The 24,841-nt window shown below is 46.3% G+C and overlaps 1 protein-coding gene across 1 annotated transcript in view; it reads right to left on the bottom strand.

Annotated features, from left to right (window-relative positions):
* The window catches only part of CYP20A1 (cytochrome P450 family 20 subfamily A member 1), a 516,898-nt gene that overhangs the window by 87,731 nt on the left and 404,326 nt on the right, over nt 1-24,841 (bottom strand). Inside the window, exon 10 of the mRNA XM_069615523.1 lies at nt 2,142-2,253. Within this exon, the coding sequence (XP_069471624.1) occupies nt 2,142-2,253 (112 nt within the window). The remainder of the gene's footprint in view (nt 1-2,141; nt 2,254-24,841) is intronic.

Below are 24,841 nucleotides of genomic sequence, written 5' to 3'. Positions count from 1 at the left end.
CTGTGGTGGGTGCCCTCCAACTTCAGTAACATGACAATTAGTCTGCACTCACTAGATGGCCTCCTCAGTGTGGCTAGACTCATATTTTGCTTTTAAGCTTGCAACATCTTTTGAATGACATTTTATAATGGTTTTATTGATTAGTTTATTGATTCAAATGGGTGTTACATTTGTATTCCTTTAAATATACCATGGTAAGTATCGGTGCTCCTGGGTTAAGGTTACAATTTAAAAATCTAGACCCATATGCAGCAAACATTGCATTTGTCTAAGCCGCTGACTCTTCTCTGGGAAGTTTTCCTTATATCAATCAAAGGTAAACCCATTTAAATGCCGAAGAAGCAAATATTTGCTTTCCTACTCAATTCTGAAGTTACATTCACTGAATTAGGCAGGCATATCGCATTTCGTTTCAATTGGGGCCTATTGCACGATGAGCTAAATTTCTTTCAGTGCTTTTTCAAAACATCTTAAATGGAATAAACAACTGCCTGCTCTACTGCCGAGGCCATAAGATAGCAGAAAAGTTCTGCAAAAGAAACAATGTAAATTAATATCATAAAACTGCTATTGTATTAAATAAACGGGAATGAATACAAGACTCCTGAAATTAATTGAATACGCTTATTCTGTAGCATGTTAAGTTTACAAATCATCATAGTCCTAAAATGTGGCAATTCAGTGTAGCAGCGCTTTATAGGTACATGTACAAAACGAGGGGTGGTTTGAGAGACAAAACAGTTGTTTTTTTATTCAAGGCTCTCCATTACTCAATTGGGATCACATAATTCACATTCAAACATACAAAATATGAAATGTATTTCAGGGCTTACGCTGACGTGTGCGCTTTTGTTGGAATGATGAATCTTTGTTTAGCAGTTTAAAATAAATTACTCAACAAGATAGGTTTCTGTTGAGCATGTATTTTTCATGCATTTATATGGCAGATAGTGCAAAATCAAGTAAGTAGGATATAATGATAAAAAAGAATTAATTTCGCTGTAAAAATGTAGGTTTGGCCACATCAAGGACACCCAAATGTCTGTGATTAAGACATCTACACATCTTTTTTTAAAACCCACCACAAACACCCCAATTGGTAGCAGTTCAAGTTAAGACCTTTGTGGGTACATAGAGCCTACTACCTACAGCAAAAATAGATTTTGGGAGATGAGGGTGTCCAAGTTTAAAACTATGGGCCTCATTACACGGATGGCGGTAAGGATTTACCGGTACCGGTAAAATACCGGTACCGGTAAATCCTTACCGCCTTACTACGAGGTCCCTTTGCGGGTTGGGGGATTTAACGCCTGCTTTTTGCAGGCGTTAAAAACCAACCCACAAAGGGACCCAGGGAGCTAATTACGGTACCGCAATTTGCGGTACCGCAATTAGCGCCTTCCCCATTCCCATTATGCCCTATGGGGCAAGAATGGGGAAGGGCAATGGTGGAAGGGGGAATTACCGCCCCGCCAATCTTGGAATAGGGCGGTAATTCCCCTTTCCGCCAAGCTGGTGCCGGTATTTTACCGGCATGAAACATGGCGCTAATAGCGCTAATAGCGCCATGGTTCTCCGCCATCCGTGTAATGAGGCCATATGTCCATTAGTGCTGCATCCACCATCTTGCATAATGATAATAACCGCTTTAACTGCCGGCGGCTTGTTAGTTCCTAAACTGAGTGCACATTGCACAGTCTGGGGCCAAAGCATCCAAGAGGACGGTGGTATGCCACACACTCACAATATCAAGTTTCAAAACATTGGGTCATTTTTGAGACAGTGTCAAGAGGTCACATCTGACACCAGAACAAACAGTTCATCAAATGTGTTGCTTCTTTCAAATGTAATGTAAAAGCCCGACCTGGGCAATTATGAGCAGTTCTGAGCTTGAATTACAACACAGAGGATGCTAAGAAAAGTGCACATTGAAAGCATAAGAGACAACGTCGGCATTGCAATCGGACTGAATTATGGTAGCAATGTTTTCTTGAGGGAATGTTTGGCAAATCATGCCCAGACAGTGGAAGACAAATGCTAAAGGGCGCCAGTGATGAATTTACTATGTCTATCATAAATCCACACCACCCTTTTCACAACCAATATCTGTATTAAAGAGATACATAAAGCCATGGTCTTACCTCTTTGGGAATTACATGCTCATTAACTCGACCCTCCAGCTCCTGCAGTCGTGCTGCTATGGGCGTCAGCCTGGCTGTTCGCACAGTCTCACAGAGGACCTGCCGGCAATACCTGTAATAAAGGACCAAAGTCAGTAAATAACACGGAAATACCTTCCTATCAAATCAGCCGATGTGATATGTGTGTCCTCCAACACGCTGTTATCAACACTGCACTTACCCCAAACACTAACAACATAAATAAGTGTAAATAGGCATTCATATTGCACCAGCTTCAAGCATAGTTCCTATTGGGGGCCAAGGCTTGACAGAAGAAACGTAAAGGCTTGAATCCTAGAATTGCGAAACCTGTATCTGCGGTAGAAAGAGAAGGGGGAGGTCTTGGGTAGCCGAAGCAAACAGCACAAAGGGAGATCACGGAGAGGGCAGGAAGATGGGGTAGTGCTTGTTTATGCTTGAATGTGTGAAATCTCGATACAGGTTGTCTCGAAGGAGAGGTAGTGCAGAAGTATCAAGGAGAGCCTTGAGCACATTAAGATGAGAGCAAGCTGGTGTTGTGGCTGTTCTGAATATTTCCTAAGGAAGTACTTGTAGTGGGGATGTGATGTGCTCATGTGTCCCCCTTCAAATGTGGAAGTCTCTTTGTGCTGGGGAATACTACAAACCCAATTCAACCTCCCATGTGCAGGGCCACATGCCTTTTGAGGATTATTCTTTCTATCACAACCAAGTCAAGAGTTGATTGTGTAAGATGGATGGGAGAGTAATTGAAAGGAGAAGGGTAAAGTTTGATTGGTGGGTGGATATTCAATCAGGGTGCCAACGCGGCTTAGACACAGTCCATGATCTGGAATGTGTGTGCGTGTGTGTGTGCATCTCTTCCTCTTCAAATAGTTGTGGTTGAGACCTAAGTGTTAGGAAGTGTTTTCCACAGCCATCGGATGCGAGTAGTCCAAAGTGAACTGCCCTAATTGGAAGAGAGCATGGTCAACTTAGACCAACACTCTCTTAATTGGTAGCATAGCAGAGCAGTCAGGCAACACATAAGAGGGGAGGGGCTGGCACCAAGTACAATGAATTCCAGATATGCATAATAAAATACACCAAACATAATATACTGTAAAAAAATAAAATAAATTGTATATATATATATTATATATATATATATATAAAATGCATTGCTCACCGTAATAGCATGTCTGGTGAATGTATTTGTTTAGATTCACATGTTGTTTATATAGTCCAACATCTAGTGGTAATCGCTGAGTATTGCATCTTGTATTTCGAGAATAGAAAGGAGACGTCAACATGGGTGTGCTTGTAACACTATCCCTAACGTGATGTGTAATGTACCCAAAATCTTCCATCATGATAAAAACACAGTCAAAAAAGCACTTAGGATTATGAATCACAATGTAGTAATATTTAGAAAAGTGGGCTCTCGGCTTCTTCAGCCCTATCTAATGTTGGCAGCACCATCATCCAACTATTTCCCTTCTTAGCTGCATACCTTTGCTATTGTGGCAAGGCCTGCTGTCGGCCACAGGATCTCTGGCGGCTTCACGTCGGTCTGCGCGGTTGCTTCTCCTGTTCCTCTTCTTCCCTTTGATACCTCTCGTTTTGTCGGTGTATGCTTCCTGCTTCAGCAGCTCTGGACTGACTTGGGCCCTGCCTTTGTCGAAGCAACTGCCAGACTCATGGAGCCTTTGCTCTCCGCCCACCACATCCTCTGCTGGGTTCTCCTTCCTTGGTTGGAAGGACTGCCACTGTCTTCTGCGTCTCGGTGCAGGTTGCTGCTCCAGATTTCCTGTTGGATGTCCTCCCCCTGGTTTGGTCTTCTCCAATCTTCAAGTTTCTTCCTGGAACTAAGAAGAGAAGTCCATTGGCCATCGGCTTCCAAAGGCGGTGTCAAACGATCCGTGGTCAGTCTCCAGGCCACCAACCTGAAATGGGCCTGCATCTTATCAACAGGTTAGCTTCCCTTGTAACCAACAAATACTGTGCTCTTAGGGGGAAAAGGGAGGGAGGTGGGATGACTTGGGCATTCATGCCCCCCCCGTGGGAACCCGTTTACTCTGTCCCCTAGGGAAGGTATTGTGTAGCAGGCTCACCTCCCTAGTCTCAAAGGGGGAGCCTTCCCATTGGAGAGAATCCTGCGGATCCCCCACTAAAACCCTGCCTAGAGTCTCCTCCCAGGTGGCAAGGAGAGGGCAGATGCTTCCTGATGGGGGTGGTGTACTGCGGGAGGATCACCTTGGTGGAGTCCAGGCCCAGGATGGTGGGGAGATTGCGCAGGGTGAGACACAGTATTTTTCCTTGAAGAGGAATAAGGTTGCCCCAGACATAGAAGAGGAATTGGCTTATCATAATTGTGGGACATCCTGATCTCCTACTAAGGGTGAAAAGGTAAAATCTGAAGGAGTGACTCCACTTCGTGTTGAACCCAAGGAGCCAATCTTGTATACTCCTATGTTCCCATGTTTCCCACAACAAAGGTATGCCAACAGGAACAGTGAGCATGTGACTTCCTTAATCCGTCTGGTTCTCAAAAAAGACTAAATCTCATCATTCTTCTCTCAATACTATCATGGGAAGAAAATGCATCTTAAAACCTTTAAAAGAATTAGAAAAAAACACATATTCCCAAAATAAACTTCAAGTCCCAAAATCCATCAGGGACTGAAGAAGAGAACCTCCAAGGTTACCAAAAAACCTTTTCTTTAAAACTAAGGAAGGACTTGTATTGCAAAAAGAAAAGAGAAGCAACTCTGCTTCCACAGTTTAGACATAACTGTAATATGTCTGATTTACCACTGTTTGTTTTACCTCCTGTCCCCAGTATCATTTGACTTAATTGCCAAGTCAGCCATAACTGCTGTTTTTTCTGGAGAAATTCAAGGTACTGTGTCCGAAAAAAGGGTACGGTTTGAATAATGTTTTTGATCAATCTATTGTTTGCTACAATTTTACCTCGAATTTCGTATTTCGAATATTTTTCTCTGTGACCTTTATTTTCCCTTTCCTTCATTATCAGCTCTGGTCTTCCACACTATTATCACTGGGTCCCTTTCATTGATTACAACTTACCTTCGCACTGCAATTATGCCCACCACACACAAGTTATTTATATTGTATCAAAATGGTTTATGTCTATGTTTATTGATGAGCAATAATGTTGTTAATATTCCATCCTGACATGTTAGTAAATTAGCATTCATGCTTCATTGAATACATTTGAGTGGTCTGTATGATTTCTCTGGAAGAAATTACTATTTGATTGAATCATAGTTTGACCATATGTTGATGCTAAAAGGTTCTAAATCAATAACCAAACTGATAAACACCTGGCAGCAGTCTTTCTCTGTGTTTTTTGAAGAGGGGTGAAGAGGCATACAGAAGTCCAAGTCAGGCAGACAATCCTAATGGCTCTGGGCAAGGTCAGGCAATTAGGCCTGTACCTGAAATTAATTAACCCACCTGCGGGGCATAAAAGGCTGCAGCAAGAAGGAGCAGCAGAAAGAAGCTGGGACAGGAGCTGGAAGGTCGGCAGTAGCAGAAGCTGAGCACAAAGCTTGCAGATCACAAGGAAGTGTGACCACAGAAGGGATGCCAGAGCAGAGGAAGGGCAGATTTCAACTGCAGGCTCGAAGTTGCTTCTGTGCTCACAAACCCTGTTTGGCTGTGGCACCATGTGGGAAACCTGAAGGTATTCTAACGCCCAGACCTCTAAAATCCTCTGCGCAGGTGGCCAGGGAAAGGCCATCGCTCTTGGATCCCAACTCCGGGGGCGGAGATGCAGGGGAGGATCACCTGGGTGGAGGGGACTGGGAGTGGGGTGCCCTTGGGCAAGACATGGTATCCCCCTTTCCCTATTGATGACCAACCCAACCCCTCCACTGTTATAAGCCAGTTTCCTTTATTTTTCCACATGCGACACTTGACAGTACTGGGACGAGGAAGAGGCAATTAAGAGAAATGAAGACCACACTCTCTTACCACTCTGGTACTGGGACGAGGAAGATGCATGCTAAGAGCAGTGAAGGTCAGGCATGTCCCTCTAATTGTGGTAAGGCAGGGCTGATTGGACAGCCTGCCAAGGGGCTGCAGGTGTATAAAAGGAAACCAGCCTAGTGGGGATAGAGCGAATGAAGAAGCAGCAAAGAAGCAGAACCCCGAGACGCTGGGGACTACGGAGAGAAGCGGTCCATGGAAGTGTGGCATGGGAGCTGGAACTTCCTGCAGCAGGATGAACAAGGTTAAGGGAGCCGTGTGGAAACGCTGTCCCATTCCCATTTGCTCAAAGTGCCTGTTCCCCTGTGTAGGAGGCTCAACACCGGAGTGTCTGAGAGGAAGGAGCTGGATCACTAACACAATAACACTGAAAGCAGAACTATGTGATCTGTGCTGCAGCAAGAACTGTTAAAGTGACCAGTGAGTTTCTGATGAAGATGAATGAGAAACCAGGTGCACAAGTGTGTGAACTTTATTCTTCAGGAATATTTTGATTTGGAGTGGTTGTGTGCCTCAAATGAGCATGTTTGAACACTGGGCAATGCAATTAAAGAGAAACAAACGAATATAGAACAATGGATAAAGCGAAAATAAGCCATAGGCAGAACCGACCTTTATTGAATACCGAACTGAATGAAAGCTCAACCAATAAGCAGAACTGTTACATGTTGAGTTCAGAAATGAATGAAACTTTAAAACTACTGTATGTTGAACTTAAAAGTGAAAAACAACGGTATGCTGAATGCTCAAAATTAAAAATGAACATTGAAATCATTAGAACTTTAACATGGGAATTAAGTGAAACTTTAAATACAAGTGACACCATCATATGCTGCATTCTAAAAGCAATGAAACTTTAACCTTGAACCAAAGAAAGGGATATTGAATACTAAACTGTGTGGAAACTACATTGCATGAAAACCAAGAATAAAAAGAGGGTGCAAGTGTGACAAAGGACCCTAAAAAGGATAAAGGACATTTTGATCATACTAAAACTGGGTCTTGGGGAAGGGAACCCTGAGATCTGTAGTATTTACTGATTTAAGGACGGAGCCTCAAGGTGCTTCTGTGTTTGGAACTTTGTTACTTGCAACTTGAAGAAGGGAACTCCATATGTTGGTTAAAACTGACTGCTGGAAGTTAAGAAAGGTAACTTTGACCTTTTGTTGGAACTATTTTTTACTTGGGGTCAGGGTGCTGAAAGGAAGCTGTGAGCTGGAAGAAGCTCAGAATTTTATGTTGGACACTCTTTCTTTTTTCTTTTTGTTGCTGACATCCCTACACATTGTATAGATTAGTTGTGAGGGCAAGTATAGGTTTTGGACACAGATTCCTAAATTGAACTATTTGACTCAGACTTTCCTTAAGTTAATAAAGTTTTGAATCCGGGATCTGTTGTCTGTGTTTTACTTCATGATGCCTTTACAGCATCGGAAGGGACTGGAAGCAAAAGGCAGTCTTTCTAGGTGTGCCTAATTGCTGTGAATGGTGAGCTTGAGTTGTGCTTTCTCCCAAGGCCTGTGAGCAGAAGTGAGGCGAGGGAAATTGTAGAGTGGGGGGCTCTCCCTTGATGAGGCCTGATCAGAGACAACCGTGCAGCAGAGGGGTGTGGATCCCAAGAGTGCCCGTAGCAGTAGGAGGAAAAGAAATCAAGCCGGGAAGCAGAAGCAGCAGCCAGCAACCATGGTAATTGGAAGTCGGAAAAGAAGCTCTGTACGCCTTAACAACAAATATCTTACCGGTAACTGTAACCAACTTTAATTACCCTTGCAAATACATCTAAGTGAGTAGAAGTTAACCGTAGAAATGGGAAGTCTTTATGAGGAGGGAAATGTAACACTCGCTTATATAAAATGCTTGCATGCAGTGAAAGCCTTTCTTTTCCCTAACATCAGAATTACCTTCTTGCCGAGGGGTCACATGGCTCCTGTTAACACAGAGAACGTTACAAGTAGCTCAAATGAAGTTGAATTGACTTTTCCGAAGTGTTGCAAGCACCACTTAACGAGACCGCGTGTGAGACAATGTTTCCCGATACCTTGGAAGCTGAATGCCGACCGAAAGGCGGGAACGTGTCTCCCCTTTCAAGTGGCAGCTTGTGAGTGAAATGAAATTGCATGCGCCTAATTTCGATTTCAGTAAGAAGTCCACATCTTGCAACATATTAGAAGCAGAAGTCTTAGAATTGGTTGAAGCTGAAGCTAGAACAAGCATTACTCAAGCCCATAGAGTGAACTCTATAAAAGTGATTCCTGCTCAATTAAGAACTATACATCATTGTTCTGAAGTTGTTGTTACCCAAGAGTCCTCTAAATTAAATGTGACAAGATCATCCAAAGCTGGAAGAGTGGCATAACAGCTTTTGGGGTATGATTGGAGGAAAGGTGTATCTGAAGCTGGGGAAGGGAGCTGGGTACTGGGTAAAATAAGCTGTTTTTAAAACTGCATGGCTGAGGATATTTGAAAGGAGAAGTGGCCTAAAAGAAGCTAGAACCAGATTCTGTGGTAGCTGCAAGACAGGCAAACAGGCTGCCCTTTCTTGCCATACAAGAGAGACGAGTGCCTTGCCAACCTGTGGAGGTAGAAGAGGTCTTGTTGAAGTTACCTAATATCAAAGTTGCAGTTGTAGCAGCAAACTTATCTAAATCAGAATGTTGTAGTAGCAGCAGAAGAATTGTGGTCGTCAATATTCAGAAGCTGAAGCCAACTGTGGGCAAGGGAGTAGAAAGAAGTTGCTGGAAGAGATAGCAAACCTTAGGCAGAAGCATCCTGACAAACTGTGTATCAAAGACGCGTCAGAAGTTGAAAGTAGAGAAGTTGATGAAAGCAGAAGTGGTACTTTTATCTTCAACTTCACCTGTTCATACCTGGTCAGCCGGGGAAACGCCATTGGTGTTATTATTGCTTTTGTGGAACTGTAAAAGGAGGATCTTTTCATCAAACAATGAAGAGACTTTTGTCAGTGGATTTTTATGTGTGTGAACATTTGTCTCTTTGGAACTTTTCAAGACTGGTTAAGACTTTCTGTTCCTTTGAAGAAAGTGACTTTGGGACAATCCTGGGGGAGCAGGATCTGCTCAGGATCACTAAAAGTCAACCAAGACACTGGGTGTTTGGTAACCTTTTATTTATGTTTTCTTCATGTTACTTTGAATGTTTATGTTTAGTGAGAGGGTTTATTTTGTGATTGATAGGAGGTTTTCCCATAGATCTTAGAAGAGGCAGAGAATCCCCTGCTAAAGTAGGGTTTCTTTTATAATGTTGTGTGCAATAAAATGGCAAATCCTGAGAAAACGAAATATAGTTGTGAGTCTCACATTGCTGACCCCTCACATATGGTGTCAGGGGTGAGATGTAACTCAGTTGATAGAAACTGGGAATCCATAATGTATTTAGTAGATTCATATCAGGCAGACAGATTAAGGGATAGGTGGGCCTGGGTCTCAATCTCTTACTCATGCCACTTGTACTTCCCATTCACCTCCTGGTTCCAATTCCTCCTTTACTGGGGAGGCAAGTAAGTTTGAGTGCTTTTCCATTAAAGGAGCCAGGAAAGTTAGAGAAGTCTCTTACGATCAGTGTCCTCTTAAGATGAATGTAGAAATGTAATTGTTCAAAATTTCTGGCCAAGCCATACTAGCAAAAACACCATATTTTTAGGGGAATGTAGATCATCTCTATTTTCCTCTGAATCATATTATACCCGGGAAAGACAAATTGATAGTATCTTTGCTTGCAGTATAGTAGAATACCCTATTTACATCTCTACGTACATTATACCGGAGAAGGGATCCAGATTTATGATCTTTCCCCGCAGTTCAAGTGGAATGGAACTGAAACGTATCTCAATTTTTCAACCACTACTCATGAACTCCATCGGGGTGATAGACTGGGCAGATTAATGTATGTCGTGGCCTGGGAGTCATGGCATCAAGAGGGGAATATAACTGCTACGGTCAACAGGTGCCCCAGAAAATGTTTCTCTACCTGTGAACTTGTTGGCACTAGTTCTAGTGAGACTGAGAAAGCACACTGTCAGAAAGCCATATTGAAAGGTAGTACATTACTCAAAAAGGACTATAGTTTCCAAAAGTTCTCCAACAGGAAACAGTGAAGCCAAATCTCATAGGTCTGTTGTGGTAATAGAGAAATGTACGTTAAATGTGAGGTTTACCCCACAGGTGCAGCAGACGGGGCAACCAGCCAAAGATGACAAACAAGAAACAATCCGGCCCAGCCGGGGTTCAAGAATCAGCAGGTTAAGGAACAGATGGTTGCATAGGGAGTACACATCCACTTCAGTCATTGGAAGTCAACTGCAGAGAGAACTAGGGGGCAGACTTCAATTGCTCAAAATGCCACTATCTCTGGACCCAAGGGACCCCTGATGACACGAATAAAAAGTATAGCAGGACCACAGGATCCATGGATAAGTGCTCACAGTGTTGAATATAAAGGATTTTGCCCAGGAATGGCAGGAGAACTGAGTTTGGGCACCAAATGTAGGTCTGTTTAGTCTTTTGATGGCCTTCAAATAGAAAGCACTCGAATACATGACACAGCAATTATCCTGATTACCAAAATGAGCAACAAACAGGACAGGTGGGTGGACAACCTAAGAGGCAGAAACATCAGCATCAACAAAGATGGCAAAAAGCACACACAGAAACCCAACCAAGGTTCCAAGCTGTAAAACAATACCATTCCATCAATTATTCATTTAGGAAATAGGTAGGCTTTAAGCAACTTATTTTCTAAAATCAAATATTGATGCAGTAGTCCGTATCAAATACAGGAGACAGATCCAAAACACTGAAACTGCCTGCACAAGAAAATGCCTGTTTCTGGGTTTGTGTTTTTCTTTACATTAGGAATTTCCAAGAGAAGCGTATTCGACTTGAGTGATCTCCGATTCCTTCAAAGAATATGAGTCGTGGTTGCAAGGTATGTAGGATAACCTAATCTTAAAACTTTAAAAACAAAGGCAGCCAAAACAATTGTGTTCTTAAAGCAGAAGCTAATTCAGAGACTTTAGCATGGAAGAGATCAAATATAACTTTCAAGCTCCAGTAATACGTTTTGCTGCTGAATGAAAAACAATCTTTAGGATCCATAAAGTGCAATTTACAATGGCAGCCAATAAAGCATTGCCACATCGATATGAGACACGACCAAGGAGTTGATGCTGAGAAGCAGAGATAGTTGTTGGCAAAATGTTCTTTTTTGATGCATGCAGTTACACAAATACTTTTGTGTCTTCAATAAACCCCAGGGATTTTGCTGGGGGTGTTAATTTTGAAACAGGGTTTTCTGAGAGTAAGAGAAGGTAACCAAGATTTAATTTGGTTGCCCATTTGATCATGTCCAAAAAGTAAACATTCTGTTTTTCAAATATTGAATTTGAAAAGACAGCAACACAGGTCAACCTCCATTGTCAGAGCTGTGGATCAATCAGCTTACTGATGAATGGTGACACCAAAACCCAAGACCAGATCTCCCAGTGGTTCCATGTACAGATTAAAATGCAATGGAGACAATATGAACACCACAGCATATTGGAAGAATGGAGGACCTTGAGGAACTGATGCAACTATTTTACATCCATGAAAAAGGAAGGAATGGAACCAATTTAAAACGACACAATCCCATACACTGTTGCAAGGTGTTAAACACCTGGTGGTCCACAATATTAAAAGCTGCTGAGGGATCCAGCAGAGCTAAAGGGCAGACGTTACCCATATCAGTAATGCAAAGGATGTCATCAGGAAACTGGGGCGTGGCTATTTCGGTACTGTAGTTGGCTCTAAAACCAGATAGATAGGATTTCAAAAGATTTGCTTGAGAAATACATGGCGTCATTACAAGATCAATGGTGCAGGAAAGAAAAAAAGAATGATCGGCGGGAATGCGCCTGTAATTCCGTTACTGCCATACTTCAGCACTGCCGAACTATGAGATTGGCGGTGGGGCACAGGGTTTACCTCCAGCAAAAAACTGGAAGTAAATCTGACACCCTACTGCCAATTTTCAGTGGATTTACCGTGGCGGATGTATCGCCGGCGCAAGTTCTGCCAAAAATGTTATTTATATACAGGAGGAACAATGCTCTTTTCATCACAAAAGACCATACAATAGATAAGAAATCAGATTTGAGGGGAAGCAGTGCGCTTCTTACCATGGGCTGAGTTTGAGGGACACTCTGACCAGGTAGTGGAAGGCAGTAAATGGAACAGTCACCAGGGGCAATACGTAAGTGGACATGCATGAAAACCCCATGCACTCCCAAAAATGGGGACATATGCTGCCAGTTGCAATCCTGTGGTAAACCCATGGGACCAAGTGTCGGTAACAGTATTTGATTTTGGAAGTAGTTCGGCAGAAAAACCACCAAACTCGTGATGAGGCCCATAGTGCTTCGTTTTTTTTGCAGAAATTTGCCCAAGAAAATGGTAGGCTGGATACTGGCTGAAAGTTATTTAATTCAGCTATATCTAAATGGTCATTCATTAATACATTTCTACAGAAGACTGGGAAAAACACCTCCTAAAAGTGAATACATCAATCATATTAATGTAAAAATACAGACTTGCAGCAGCTCAATGTTCCAACGAAGTGCAGTCCACAGACCCTCCCACCTAGGGGTGAGCAATTCGCCACTTTAAATCAAATTTTGCCCAAACTTGTATTTTTTCTTTCCTGAAATGTCAGGGGGGGCCTGTGACAAGGCCAGTAAGCTGGTCTTGTCAAGAGGGGTTCTGAATACCTCTCGGTCGGGGGTGAGAGGCCTACCAGGGAGAAATCCAGAGCCAGTCCAACCACTGAGGTGGACGTTTGCAGTTGAGAGGGCACCAATTGCTGCCAGCCTCACCCACATTGGCCAGTATGCTGTTGTGCAGTACATCGTTTTCTCAAGTCTGGCCTCAACCAGATACTTGGCAGTGTCTCTGTTTTTCTAGACGCCACACGTTTTATCCAGGAGGCAAACAGCCAAACCCAAGCGAGAAAAAGAAGAACAAGTGCGTGCCCCATGTCCTGAGTGAAAAAGATGAGAACCAGCAGACCGTGGGAGAAGAAAACCAGCAGAGGAAGACAGACTCCCATGCAGAAGTGCCAAACCAGCAGCAGCAGTGTAGTGCTAGCGAGATGCTGACTAAAGCTGCAAAAATGAGCAGCAAGGAGACAATCACAGCTTGGGCACTGGAAGTCTCTGGCATGGCCACGTAACAAGACTAAACCGCACTAAACCATCAGAGACAGAAAGTGGAGAAGTATCCACCTTCCCCTGAACTGACTAGAACAGAGATACTCCACATCAAACCCTGTAACAGGAACATGAGGACTTGCTGTGCTGAGATGCCATGGCCGCGGCAACCCTGCACAAGGAAAGTGGGTAGGGCTAAGTCCATTCATTATGGCTTTCCAATGCACATACATCCCCTGGGTGGGGAAGACTGGGCCAGATTGGCCAGAGAAAGGAAATCAATCCCCCTGGGAGGAGGGGAAATATAAAGGAAGAAGCAGGAAGTGTGGGTTATTCGGGTGAGGTCAGCAGTGGAGGTGGACGATCAGGAAATCAGCAGGAGGGACGAAGGAGCAGGACACTGTGGAGGCGGTTTGTGGAGCAGTTGAGGTATTGGGTAGCGAGTGGAAGTGGTAATTTGGTGTAAGTGTGTGTTTGTGTGGCAAATGTGTACAAAGGCTAGTGTAACGTGAGTGTGAATTGAATGGTACAGAGTGAAAGAAGGGTGTTTGTACAGAAGGAGAGAGGAGGGGGAATGGTAGTGTGGCGATAGGGGAACAGTAGTGTAGGGAAGGGTAGTGTGGAGGAGGGAAGTGGTAGTGTAGTAGAAAGGGAGGAGTGAAGAGGACAAAATATTGGAGAGAACAGAATGGAATGGTGGTAGTAGGAGGAGGAGTACATATTAAAGGTTGAAGGCGAAATCAAGGAGCAGCGAAATATCAAAGAGTCAGTCGAAAGGTGGGAGTGGTAAGGGAAACCGGTTTAGTAAGAGTAGAAAGGGAGAGATGAGAGTGGGCATGGCAGTACAGCCTGAATCAAACCAGAGTAAGTGCAAGGCACTATCCCAAAATCCCATTAGAGCTCTAACTATTGGATAGAGTAGAGACAGCTAGGAAGTCCATGAGGGAACTTGGATAGAAAAGGCTGAGTGGCATTTAGGTCCTCACCATCAGGACAAGAGAGAATTTAGACAATAGGATTTAACATTCCTGTATCTACTAAGCTGGGGTCAGGGACGGCTGGATTATGCTGGAGGGCCAAAACAAGAGGAGCAAGCGAGCGAGCGAGCAAGAGAGACCACCAAGAAGACAGAGCAAAATACGTGGAGCCACATGTGCGACTTGGAGTGACTATTTGATTATTGTCCCATCTATGACAACCCCTAATAGGCCAATATTTCTCCCATTTATTTCTATTTTTGGTAAAAAATGAAATTTTGGGCAAAAAAAGAAAATGTGTCAGGAAAAGCAAAATTTCAGGCAGGAAAATGCCTGAAATGGGGGATGTCACTCCACAGGTGAAATTGGTGAAGCAGACACGTTGTGCCCTGAATTCGCCAATTTCTCAGGCGATAAGATTGGAGGTTTTGCCCACCCCTACTCCTGACTGCCATCACCACCAGCCAATCGTCGTAGTACAGGCACACCTCCACACCTGGAAAATGAAAGTGGGCTGCCAAGCCACAATCACCTTGCTGAAAACCTTATGGGACGAAAGGAGGGTGAATTGCAAAAATCTGAACGGCCTTTGCTGGCCTGTGGTGATGGACCACAGGTAATGAGCTTCCTGGAACTCCAATGATACCAGTCGCCCTGAGACAAGTGTGCTCATAATATGCGTCAATGTTACCCTCCTATACTTATTACAATACAATTGTTAAGGCCTTTGACACAATGAGGGAGGAAGACACACCTGAGAGCATAGTTTAGAGTTTAGTTTTCACACATTTATTTACACACAGAAGGAGGATACAGACCCCAGGAATAACAAAATAGAATGCACTTTGGGCAACAGGGTAGTAACATAAGTTGCCCCCCCCCATAGCTCCTGGCCCAGGTTCTGACTGCAGAAAGATCCCTTATGCCAGTAGGAACGGTAGAAGCCCAACTCTCCAGGGAAACATCAACCGTATGAAACATCAGAAAAAACATTCCATAAGATCATTAATAAGCCTTCAACTCAGTGCAGCTTAGACGCACACCCCTTTAAAGCAGCACTCTTAGGTCTCTGTGACGTCTTACATTTGTGCGCGAGGTTGAGATGCCTGGTATTTCTCAAGGAACGGTACCAATCCATCTCTATGTTTTGTGAGGAGTTCTTTACCGAAAGTTAATTTACCATGGCATAGGTTTACCAGGTCTTCAACAGCCACTTACCTTTGGTGCAGGGCAGCAACTGCTTCCAGATCGATGTGCGGCCTGCCCCCTCGCCGCCATTAAAAAAATGTGGGTCATATGTGGCAGGAAGTGTGAGCCCATGGCCTCGGAAGGCAGACCAAAGACAATCAGCATGGGATAAATGACCCTAGTTATACCCACAACCTCCCTTATCGATCGCAGCACTTCTTTCCAATATGCTTGAACTCAAACACTGCACTTCTACAAAACATGCCATAACAAGCCTCTCTGACTGCATCCCCTCCAATAAAGTGGACTTGTGTTTGGGAACATCTTGGATAAATAAAGGGGGAGCACATTGCCATGTAGGCAGCAGTTTAACTCCATGGCCTTAGTATTTGTTAAACAGTGATGCATTGAATTCCTTTTAACAAAATAGACCACGTTGTCTCTATGAGCTCGTCTTTGTGAGGGCATCATGAGTCAGACACAGACAACAGGTTCAAGTTTCTCAACAAAGTTGTATATATTTTTTTTCCACTGTTTTTATTTAGCTTTTCAGTAAACAACGCATCCGCCAAGCTACATGGCATGAACAGAAAAAATACAACCTACAAGAACAGATCACAACCATTCCCCCCCACCCCCCGTACCGCCCCATGGAGTGGAGGATCTTGAAATTGTGCTCCATCATGGCTGCCGTATACAACCCCCCCGAAAAGATCGACTCAAAGACAGCCTGCCATGCATGATCATCGAAGCCAGGCCCAACCACACTTCCCAGATGCGCTTAAACGACTGTCTGCCATACAGATTGGCTGTAATCAAGGCGTGGTAAATCTTGAACAGGGCCCCCTTCCTGGACCTGGCTTCCATAAATATTCTTTCAAAGGGGGTCAGGTGGTGAGTAAGGGCAGACAGCCAAGCGGCCTGAGTGAGGATTCCCTTTAGCCGCAAGTATTCGAAAAGAGAAAGTGCCTTGTTATCCAGCACCTCTAACAACTGAGCATAGTCGAGGAAAGCACCCTGGCGAAAGAGTTGGCCAACCCTTTCCACCCCCCGATCCGATCACGACTGCGTCTCTCGAAACCCTCTAGATCCTAAGTTGATCGGGGGGCCCCATAGGGAAGGCAGTGGAGAGGGCCAAGATGAGAGGAGTTTCTTATCTTTATTTGGCTCCCAGGACGTATACAAGGCCGCAAGGGTTGGATGTGGTCTGACCGCCAATGGAATAGAACTGGGTGGAGCCCAGAGTAGGTCCCTAACTTTTTTCAGATGAACATGCACATCTTCCACGTAGGCCCAATACATTCTGAGATCGTCCCTCAAATGTTCTAACAGCATGCGCAGCTGGGCTGCTTTATAGTACAGCTTAAAATCCGGAAGGCCAAGGCCCCCACAGGATTTGGGGAGTGTCAGGGTGGAATAATTCCCTCTGGCCTTCTTGCCATCCCAAATGAAGCGGAGAAGACGAGATTGCAATTGCTCAAAAAAAGAATCCGGAACAATGCAGGGAAGGGCTGAAAAGGGACGGAGGAGCCTGGGGAGAATGTTCAACCGTGCTGTGACCATACGCCCAAACCAGGTGAGAGTAAGGGGAGCCCATTTCACCAGATGACCAAAGATCTTAACCTGTAAGGGGAGGAAGTTTAATTCAAACACTTTGCCCAAGTCTCTGGGGATTTTAGACCCAAGGTATCGAGAAGACTCCCTTTTAACCCTCATACCTAGTACCTCAGTTCTGAATTTGATCTCCTGGTCCAATCTACCCATTGGCATTATGCACGATTTGGAGACGTTGATCTTTAGCTGAGAGAACACCCCAAAACACCTGATTAGGCTTAGCAAATGGGAGTCATGGATATTAGTCAAATACGCCAGGATATCGTCTGCAAATAAGGATAACTTGAACTCCCAATCCCCACACTGCCCTAACCGCGATGGCAAAGGGTTCCATCGCCAGAGCGTACAATAGGGGGAGAGGGGGCACCCCTCCAGAGTGCCTCTGGAAAGCACAAAACCCGCCGAGATACAGCCGTTCACCAGCACCTTCGCTGAGGGACCATTGTATAGGACCGAGACACACCCGCAAAAAAATGTCCCCCAGACCCATCCCCCGGAGCACCTTCCCCAGAAAAGGCCACTCAACACGGTCGAATGCCTTTCCCGAATCTAAAGAGAGGAGATAGGCCTCCGAATCCCGCCTAGACACCTCGTGCATAAGACCCAAAGTTTTTCTCACATTGCCAGACCCTTGACGGCCGGGAATGAAACCCACCTGGTCTCTGTGAACCAGGGAAGGAAGAAATTTCGACAGCCTATTCGCCAGAATTTTGGCTAAGATTTTAACATCGACGTTGAGAAGGGAAATAGGCCTATAGGACTGGCAAAGCGAGGGGTCTTTACCTTCTTTCGGGAGAACCACAATAAGAGCAGACATCATGGAACCCGGGAGGGACCCTGTTTCAAGAGCAGAATTATACACCTTCGCCAGGAAAGGCGCTAACGTGGAGCAGAAGGTTTTATAAAAGCAGACCGAAAAACCGTCGTCCCCCGGCGCCATACCGCTCCTCAGAGAAGCAATGGCATCCACTATGTCCTGGGGCGAGATTGGGAGCTCAAGAAGGTCCGAATTCTCTCGGGTTAAGCGGAGAATAGGGAGGGGGTCCATGAACCGGTCCACATCCGCCCCATCTCCCGAGTACTCCGAGGTATATAAACCTTCATAATACTGCCTGAACTGCTCCGCTATCTGATCATCCTGCAGAAATGTTTCCCCCTCATGGCCAGCGATACAGTTCACCCTTTTGCTATTCCGGAGCTCCCTCAGCCTCCAAGCCAGGATCCTATCCGCCTTCTCCCCCCCTCTCCATATACCGTTGCTTTAAAAGGCCAGCTTCCTTTCCGTTTACCCCGCTAGAAGAGCAGACAACTTCGCTCTGAAGCTCCTCCCACTTGCCAGGATACAACTGTGATCTCAACTTCCCTCCCGGCTGAATAGCTGCTATTTTTTCTCTCAGCTTCGACTCTTCGCTATTCCTTTCCCTCTTCTTCCTAGAACTCATTTCCATCAAGGAACCTCTAATCGTGGCCTTGAATGCATCCCAGACACCGCTGACCTCCACTTCTCCGGTATCGTTGAGAGCAAAGAATTCCTTCATGGTGGCCAACAGCGACTGCCTCAACTCCTTATCCTGCAGCAAGGAACCATTACAGATCCACCAAGACCTCGACGGACCAGGAGGGGGGACCCCCAACCTGACTCTAACCAAGTTGTGATCAGAGCATGGAATTGTCTCTACCACAAAAATCAGAAATGCATTCCCCGATCGAGGAGTCCACCAGGACATAATCGATCCTGGAAAATGCCAGATGTACCCTGGAGAAAAAGCTGAAAAGAGATTCATGATCGCACTTAGGGGGTGGGTATCTACCAGGCCCAACTCCCTGTTAAATCCGACGGAAAGAGTCTTGTCTGGGACTGCATGTCTGGGCAGGGGTTGGGGGACTTCTTGTCTCTATCTGGACACAATACCATATTGAAATTCCCCCCTACTATAAGAGTGCCTTCGGCAAACCCTCTGATTTTCTCCCCCATCCCTTCCCAAAAGACGTCCTGCCCCTCGTTCGGGGCATACACGCCCACCAAGGTGCACATCCGGCCTCTCACCTCCCCCTTGACCAAGACATAGCACCCTTCCGGGTAAGACCTAACAGCCTTGGGGGAGAAGTAAGCATTCAGGGAGATTAAGAGAGCGACCCCTCGCTTCCCCGCCGAATAAGAGGATCGGAACACATGCTGGATAGCCTTGGATTTAAGTGGTGGTTCCCTCCCCCTGGCCCAGTGGGACTCTTGTACAAAGAGCAAGTGAAGTTTGAGCCTAGTAAATTCCCTAATCACCATAGACCTCTTGGTAGGAGAGTTTAATCCTCATACATTCAGGGACCCCACCGTCAACCACTGGGGGGAATTACCCATTGGAAAAGCCTGAAAACCCTGCTGACTCCACAAGGGAGCCCTTTATGACAGCCCCTACTCCCAGCCTCTGCGCACCAAGGATAACCAGGAAAACTCCTGTGGATTTCACATACCCCAACACACCGAAATACCTTAAGGAACCCTCTTCAACAAGTAAGAAAGACAACCTCTTCATCCCTCCCTTCCCCAACCCCTCCCCACCAATACCATCCCCTTCCACCCCCCCACCCCTTCCCTGAGCGCCTGGAAAGGCCGCGACATCCGACCGCCGCACCTCCAGGCCACCAGATGTCACCTCCACCAGGGCGAATCACAACTGTAGAAAACACGTAATTCTGAGCCCCCCTTTGCACAAACAGATGAAATCACCTAGAATACTTCATCCACCCTTCCCACCACAACAGACAACCCTGTAGCATGAGACATAGGCAACAAAGAAGAACTTTGCACAAGCAAACTAACACCAGACCCCCGAGCCCTGGGGCACACATATCGAACCATCCAAAACCCCAACATCTTAATTAAGTAGCCTGCTGCTCTGGGGAGGGAGGTGCCACTTTTCTATACTTCCAATGTCCTCGGACGCGACGCCGCCATGCGCTCTCTGAGGGTGCATCATGGTCTCCTTTTTCCTTACTCCCTCCATCCCTAACCTGCTTCGAGGTGGAGTCCCCTAATAATTCTCCAGTCACTCTCTGGATATCAGACTCCGCAACCAGGGAGTACTTAAAACCATCAAACTCAAAAGACAGCGAGAACGGGTGGCCCCACCTGTATCACACTCCCTTAGAGTGCAGCCATCTCGTAAGGGGTCCACAGAGTCTCCGACGCGCAAGAGTGAGCGCTGAAAGGTCTTGAAAGATTGATATTTTAGCGCCCTCCCAGTCAATAGGACCTTTCCTGTGTGCCGGCTCAAGAATCTTGGCTTTCTACGTAAAGTAATGAAATTTCACCAGGACAGATCTGGGGCCACCAGGACGGCCTCCAGCTCTATGCCCTCTGTCAATTGTAGGTTTGCTGGTGTTTTCGCCATCAAATGGTTTATTAATGATTGCCTTGAACACTCAAGATGTCGAACGGCGTCTCCCCATCCTGCTCCGGAATTCCGAGGAAGCTCAGGTTGGAGCGTCTCTCCCTGTTTTCAAGGTCATCTAACTTGAGGGTAACCTTCTCCTCCCTCTGCTCCAGCTTAGCTAGTCTCATGTCAAACTGCGTTTCAAAGAGGTCAGCTGAGGTTTGATTGGCCTCAAGGGCTTGGACACAATCCTCCACCGAGTCCATCTTCTTGTGAAGGGAGTCAAGTCTTCTGCTTATGTCTGCCCTGAAACCGTGAATCTCCTCCAGCAGGGCAGCCATGTTACGACTCATTGATGGCAAATCCATTTCCCCCGGGTTACTCGAGGCCTGCATGCTATTCCTGCTCTCAGGAAGTTCGGGGGCCCGCTGAAAACTCTGCAGGGCCTGTGCCCAGTCCATCCAAAGCACGGGCGGGCACCTACGACCTGCTCACGTCCCTCCGCTCTCCCCCGCAGCTCCCTGGACCCACACCCTCATCCAGCCCCCGGCCGTTCCAATTCCAGTGATACCTCCTCCTTCCAAACTGGCCCAGGGGGCCTCCGGAGATGGACCGCCACCACCTAAAGAACTGCACTTGACGTTCAGCCCACTGTAGCGAGATCAGAAGCGGGGGGTATCCAGCATCGCCAGCAGGGGGCACATGTTTATTTGTGCAGGTAAGTAGTCTTCCAGTTAATCTGAGGCATTGTAGAGAGCCGCAACACTTTTGCAATGATACCAGACTGAGTACCTTTGAGATGACACTAGGTCACACATTGTGCATGGAATTTAAATGGTGTACTGTTATATTGAATCACGATTCCCTGGAGTGCACGGAACAATGTATTTTTTTTTCCTTCCCTGTATTGCAACGCTGGTCCTGCTCTTCAGCTTCAGCCAGTCGCAGAGTCTACCAGGGGGCCCACACCCTCCACCGGCACTCCACTCACGCGGGGGAGACACTTAGCCCACAATTCCTGCACAGGGGTCTCCCAAGTCCCCCTGACCTGGGGTTGGAGGGCTCCAGCCAGTTGCACCCCTAATCGAGCACCAGCAGCATGGCCTCAAGCCAAGCCACCCGCTCACTGTCCTCAGTCCTGACCATGAGGCGGCCCCTGGCAAGCCCAGTGTTCGGGGGGCCTCCGCACTCCTTCGCCTCCTTCCCCCTGCTCACCTCTAGACACGCCAGGAGGGGAGGTCTTCCCCCGGGTCTCAGCACACCACAGGGCAGCCTGCACAGGGACGCCAACCGCGTCCAGGCGCAGCCACACAGCAGCCGCACAACACCTCGGCTCACCACGCCAGGCAACCGAGCCGTCCTCTGCTGCTGGATACCTTCTGCAATCCGGCTTGCAAGCACACCGCTCGCGGGTCTCCTCTGGCTGCGAGCGCGCAAGGGAGGCCACTGCCCCTCCCCTACCACCAACAGGGAAGTCTCTGCTCGGTCCCTCCGGCGGGCAAGGCCGCTCCATCGATCCCGCTTCCAGCGGAGAGAGGGAGTATTCTCAGGAGCTTCGGCACCCTTGGGCCCCAGAGTCATGCTCCGCCGCCGCTCCCCAGAACCAGGGAACCTTGGGGGACAACTCCCGCAATGCTGGGGCGGCTCAGTTTTTAAAAATAAGCACACCGGGACGGAGACCAGCCGACATCCGTCAGTACATCTCGGCGCCCCCTGGCGGCTCCCCAACAAACTTCTATTTTTACTTAAAAAGGCAGGGTGGATGAATGCCTAACTTGCCCTATGCTAAGGTGTGATTTCCCTACCTAAAGAAAACTAAAGATAGTCAATGTCAGTATGGCCAAAATAAAACATCAGTGTGTCCAAAACCTATACTTGCCCTCACAAATAACTGTATACAATGTGTAGGGATGTCAGCATCAAAAAGGAACAGTGTTCAAAGTAAAGATCAGAGCTTCTTCTGGCTCTTTGGCTTGTGATCAGCTCCCCTTCCGAAAGTTCAAAGTAGCTAATAAAATACAGGGATTCTCTTCGCCAAGCTCAAGTCTTACAGCTTTCAAACAAAACAAAAAAAAAAACAGCAGAGGGGTTTTATTTCCCCAAGAGTTCAAATCTTCCTGCTTTCAAGACAACATTTGACTTCAATCTCACAACAAGGTCTGTGTATTAAGTGGCTTTTCCATTCAGGAGTACCTGGACTAGGTGCAGTTGTAGGACCACATGGTCCACTCATTACAGGTCACGGAACCAGTACCCTTCCTTGACTGTTCTCTTTGGACTCCAGTCTACTGTCTACTGTCTACTGCTTCTCCTCAGCAGTGAGATTTGCCTCAGTCAAATGTGTCATACTCATCTGACAATGCATTGTGGCCTGTTCAAACACCTTGTACTTGTTATACCTCCTTAGGTTTCTTTGGCCCTTTCCAATGCTTCTTTCCTTGTAATATACAGTTGTGCTTCAGTGACGTGTCAAACTTTCCTGGTACTGTTTTGTGGCTGGTTCCACCACCTTGTGCTTGTTCTACCTTCATAGGTTTCCTCGGCTCTAACCAATGCTTAATTCCTTTTAATGTACAGTTCTTTGCACTTGCTTGGCTGTGGCCAGTATTAAATCTCTCATTTTTTGCATTTAACTCTTTGTGCTTGCTTGGCTTTGCTAGCACTTGTGTCACTTAGGGCAGTTCATTATTTCTATGCAGCTCACAACTTTCACACACTTTCTTTCACTCCTTTCAGGATGTGTTAGGGAGAATTCTCTGTTTAGGCTGAATTTCCTAACCTAGTGAGTCCCCCAGCAGCTTTGCTGGATTTGAGTGTGTTTCTTTGACTCTAGATGTGTTTAATGGGCTATGGGGTCTTTTACTCCATAGGGCATCATGTGTTTTTGTGATGTGTGTTACGCAGCACCCTCAGTGCAGTAACACAGTGGTGTCATAGTGACCCCCCCAATATAGACTCCATACCCTGGGACTGACTACTGTCTCCCAGGGCTTGTAAAGTCACCATTGACTTTACTAGTCTCAAATTCTGAACAGAACCAGTACAAACCATCATATTGTGGACGTACTGGCTGGGGCAATTCAATTGCCCCGGGGTCTGTTAGTCGAGGGGGCACGTCTCCGTCCCCCCTGATCGAGTTTTGGCTGGTGGCAGTGGATACTTCTTTTTATATTCGACCGCAAATATATCTCTATGGGATTTCCCATTGTTCGAGGCTACCAACTTTAATTATTTAATTCCTATAGCCTCGAACATACCGCCGGTTTATTTATTTAATATTAATTCTTCGGTTGGTATTTTTTGCCAGAACTCGGTTCTAAAATGGAGTATGTGTTCGCTCCTGTGACTCCAACCCAAGTTGAGCCCTTTGTTCCACTTTTTGGCGGGCTTCTCCACAGAAGCCCTCCAAAGTGGTGCCACTCTGTCTGGGGTACTTAGGAGGGGTGGAGGGGGATTTAGGCACCCTGGACTGAGTTGCCTAGGCAACTCAAGTCGCACTCCGTCCTGATTGGCCCAAGTGGTGAGTCGGCCGGCTCACCACTTAGCATGTTTGAGTGACAGCTAGGCTGAGTGAATGGGGGTTTTCTGCATAAAAGCAGGGCTTTGGGGACTGGAACTTTAGAAGTTGCCACAGGACCTAAGAATCAGACGAGGGAAAAGCTGAGCCGACCTGCTACGACGACACCACCGGTGGAGCCCTGCTGAACCGTCGCACCACTTTTCCCAACGACAGAGGAGATCTCCAGCCCGGAGAGTCTTCTTCCTTCGACTTGTGGGGATAACCAGTCTGCTTCCTTTTTTGCTTCCTGGAGCATCTCGTGGCCGCCTTGCCTGTGCCAAGCACCCCGGCAACCGGGATACCAAGTTTTACCACTACCGCGAATCAAAGGGTATTACCTTTAACCGGAAAACTCTGCGGCTGGTTTCTTCTCTGGCAGTGCAACGACCTTTATCTTTCCTCCACGTCCAGATCTTCTCTTCCCCTGGACGACGCTGCGACTTGCACCCGCTGCCAGGAACAACTGCCCCCGCTGGAGGATCCTTTCCACTTAAGATACCGTGTTCCGCCTGGCTTCCCTTGCAACCGACTGTACGGGGTAGATTTAGCACCCGGCTTTCGAACCTGGGTTAGCCTGGGACACCCTGGCTAAACTTTTCTGAGCCTAACTAAAACCTTTCTGAACTCTGTGCAAGACTTTTTAAGCCTGTTGTCATTGTGTGATCTTGGGTGCGTTTGTGCCCTGCTCTCTCCAAGAGTGGGCCCGGCCTATGGACTTTGGCTCAACAAGTAACTTTTGACTTTCCTGCCTTGCTTAAGAGTTCCTAAGTAATAGTGTG

The sequence above is a fragment of the Ambystoma mexicanum genome, chromosome 9 (genome assembly GCF_040938575.1).
Source record: "Ambystoma mexicanum isolate Mex_15411 chromosome 9, UKY_AmexF1_1, whole genome shotgun sequence".
Classification (NCBI taxonomy): domain Eukaryota; kingdom Metazoa; phylum Chordata; class Amphibia; order Caudata; family Ambystomatidae; genus Ambystoma; species Ambystoma mexicanum.
Note: the sequence above shows the minus strand (reverse complement) of the source record. Positions and strands in the feature narration are given on the sequence as shown.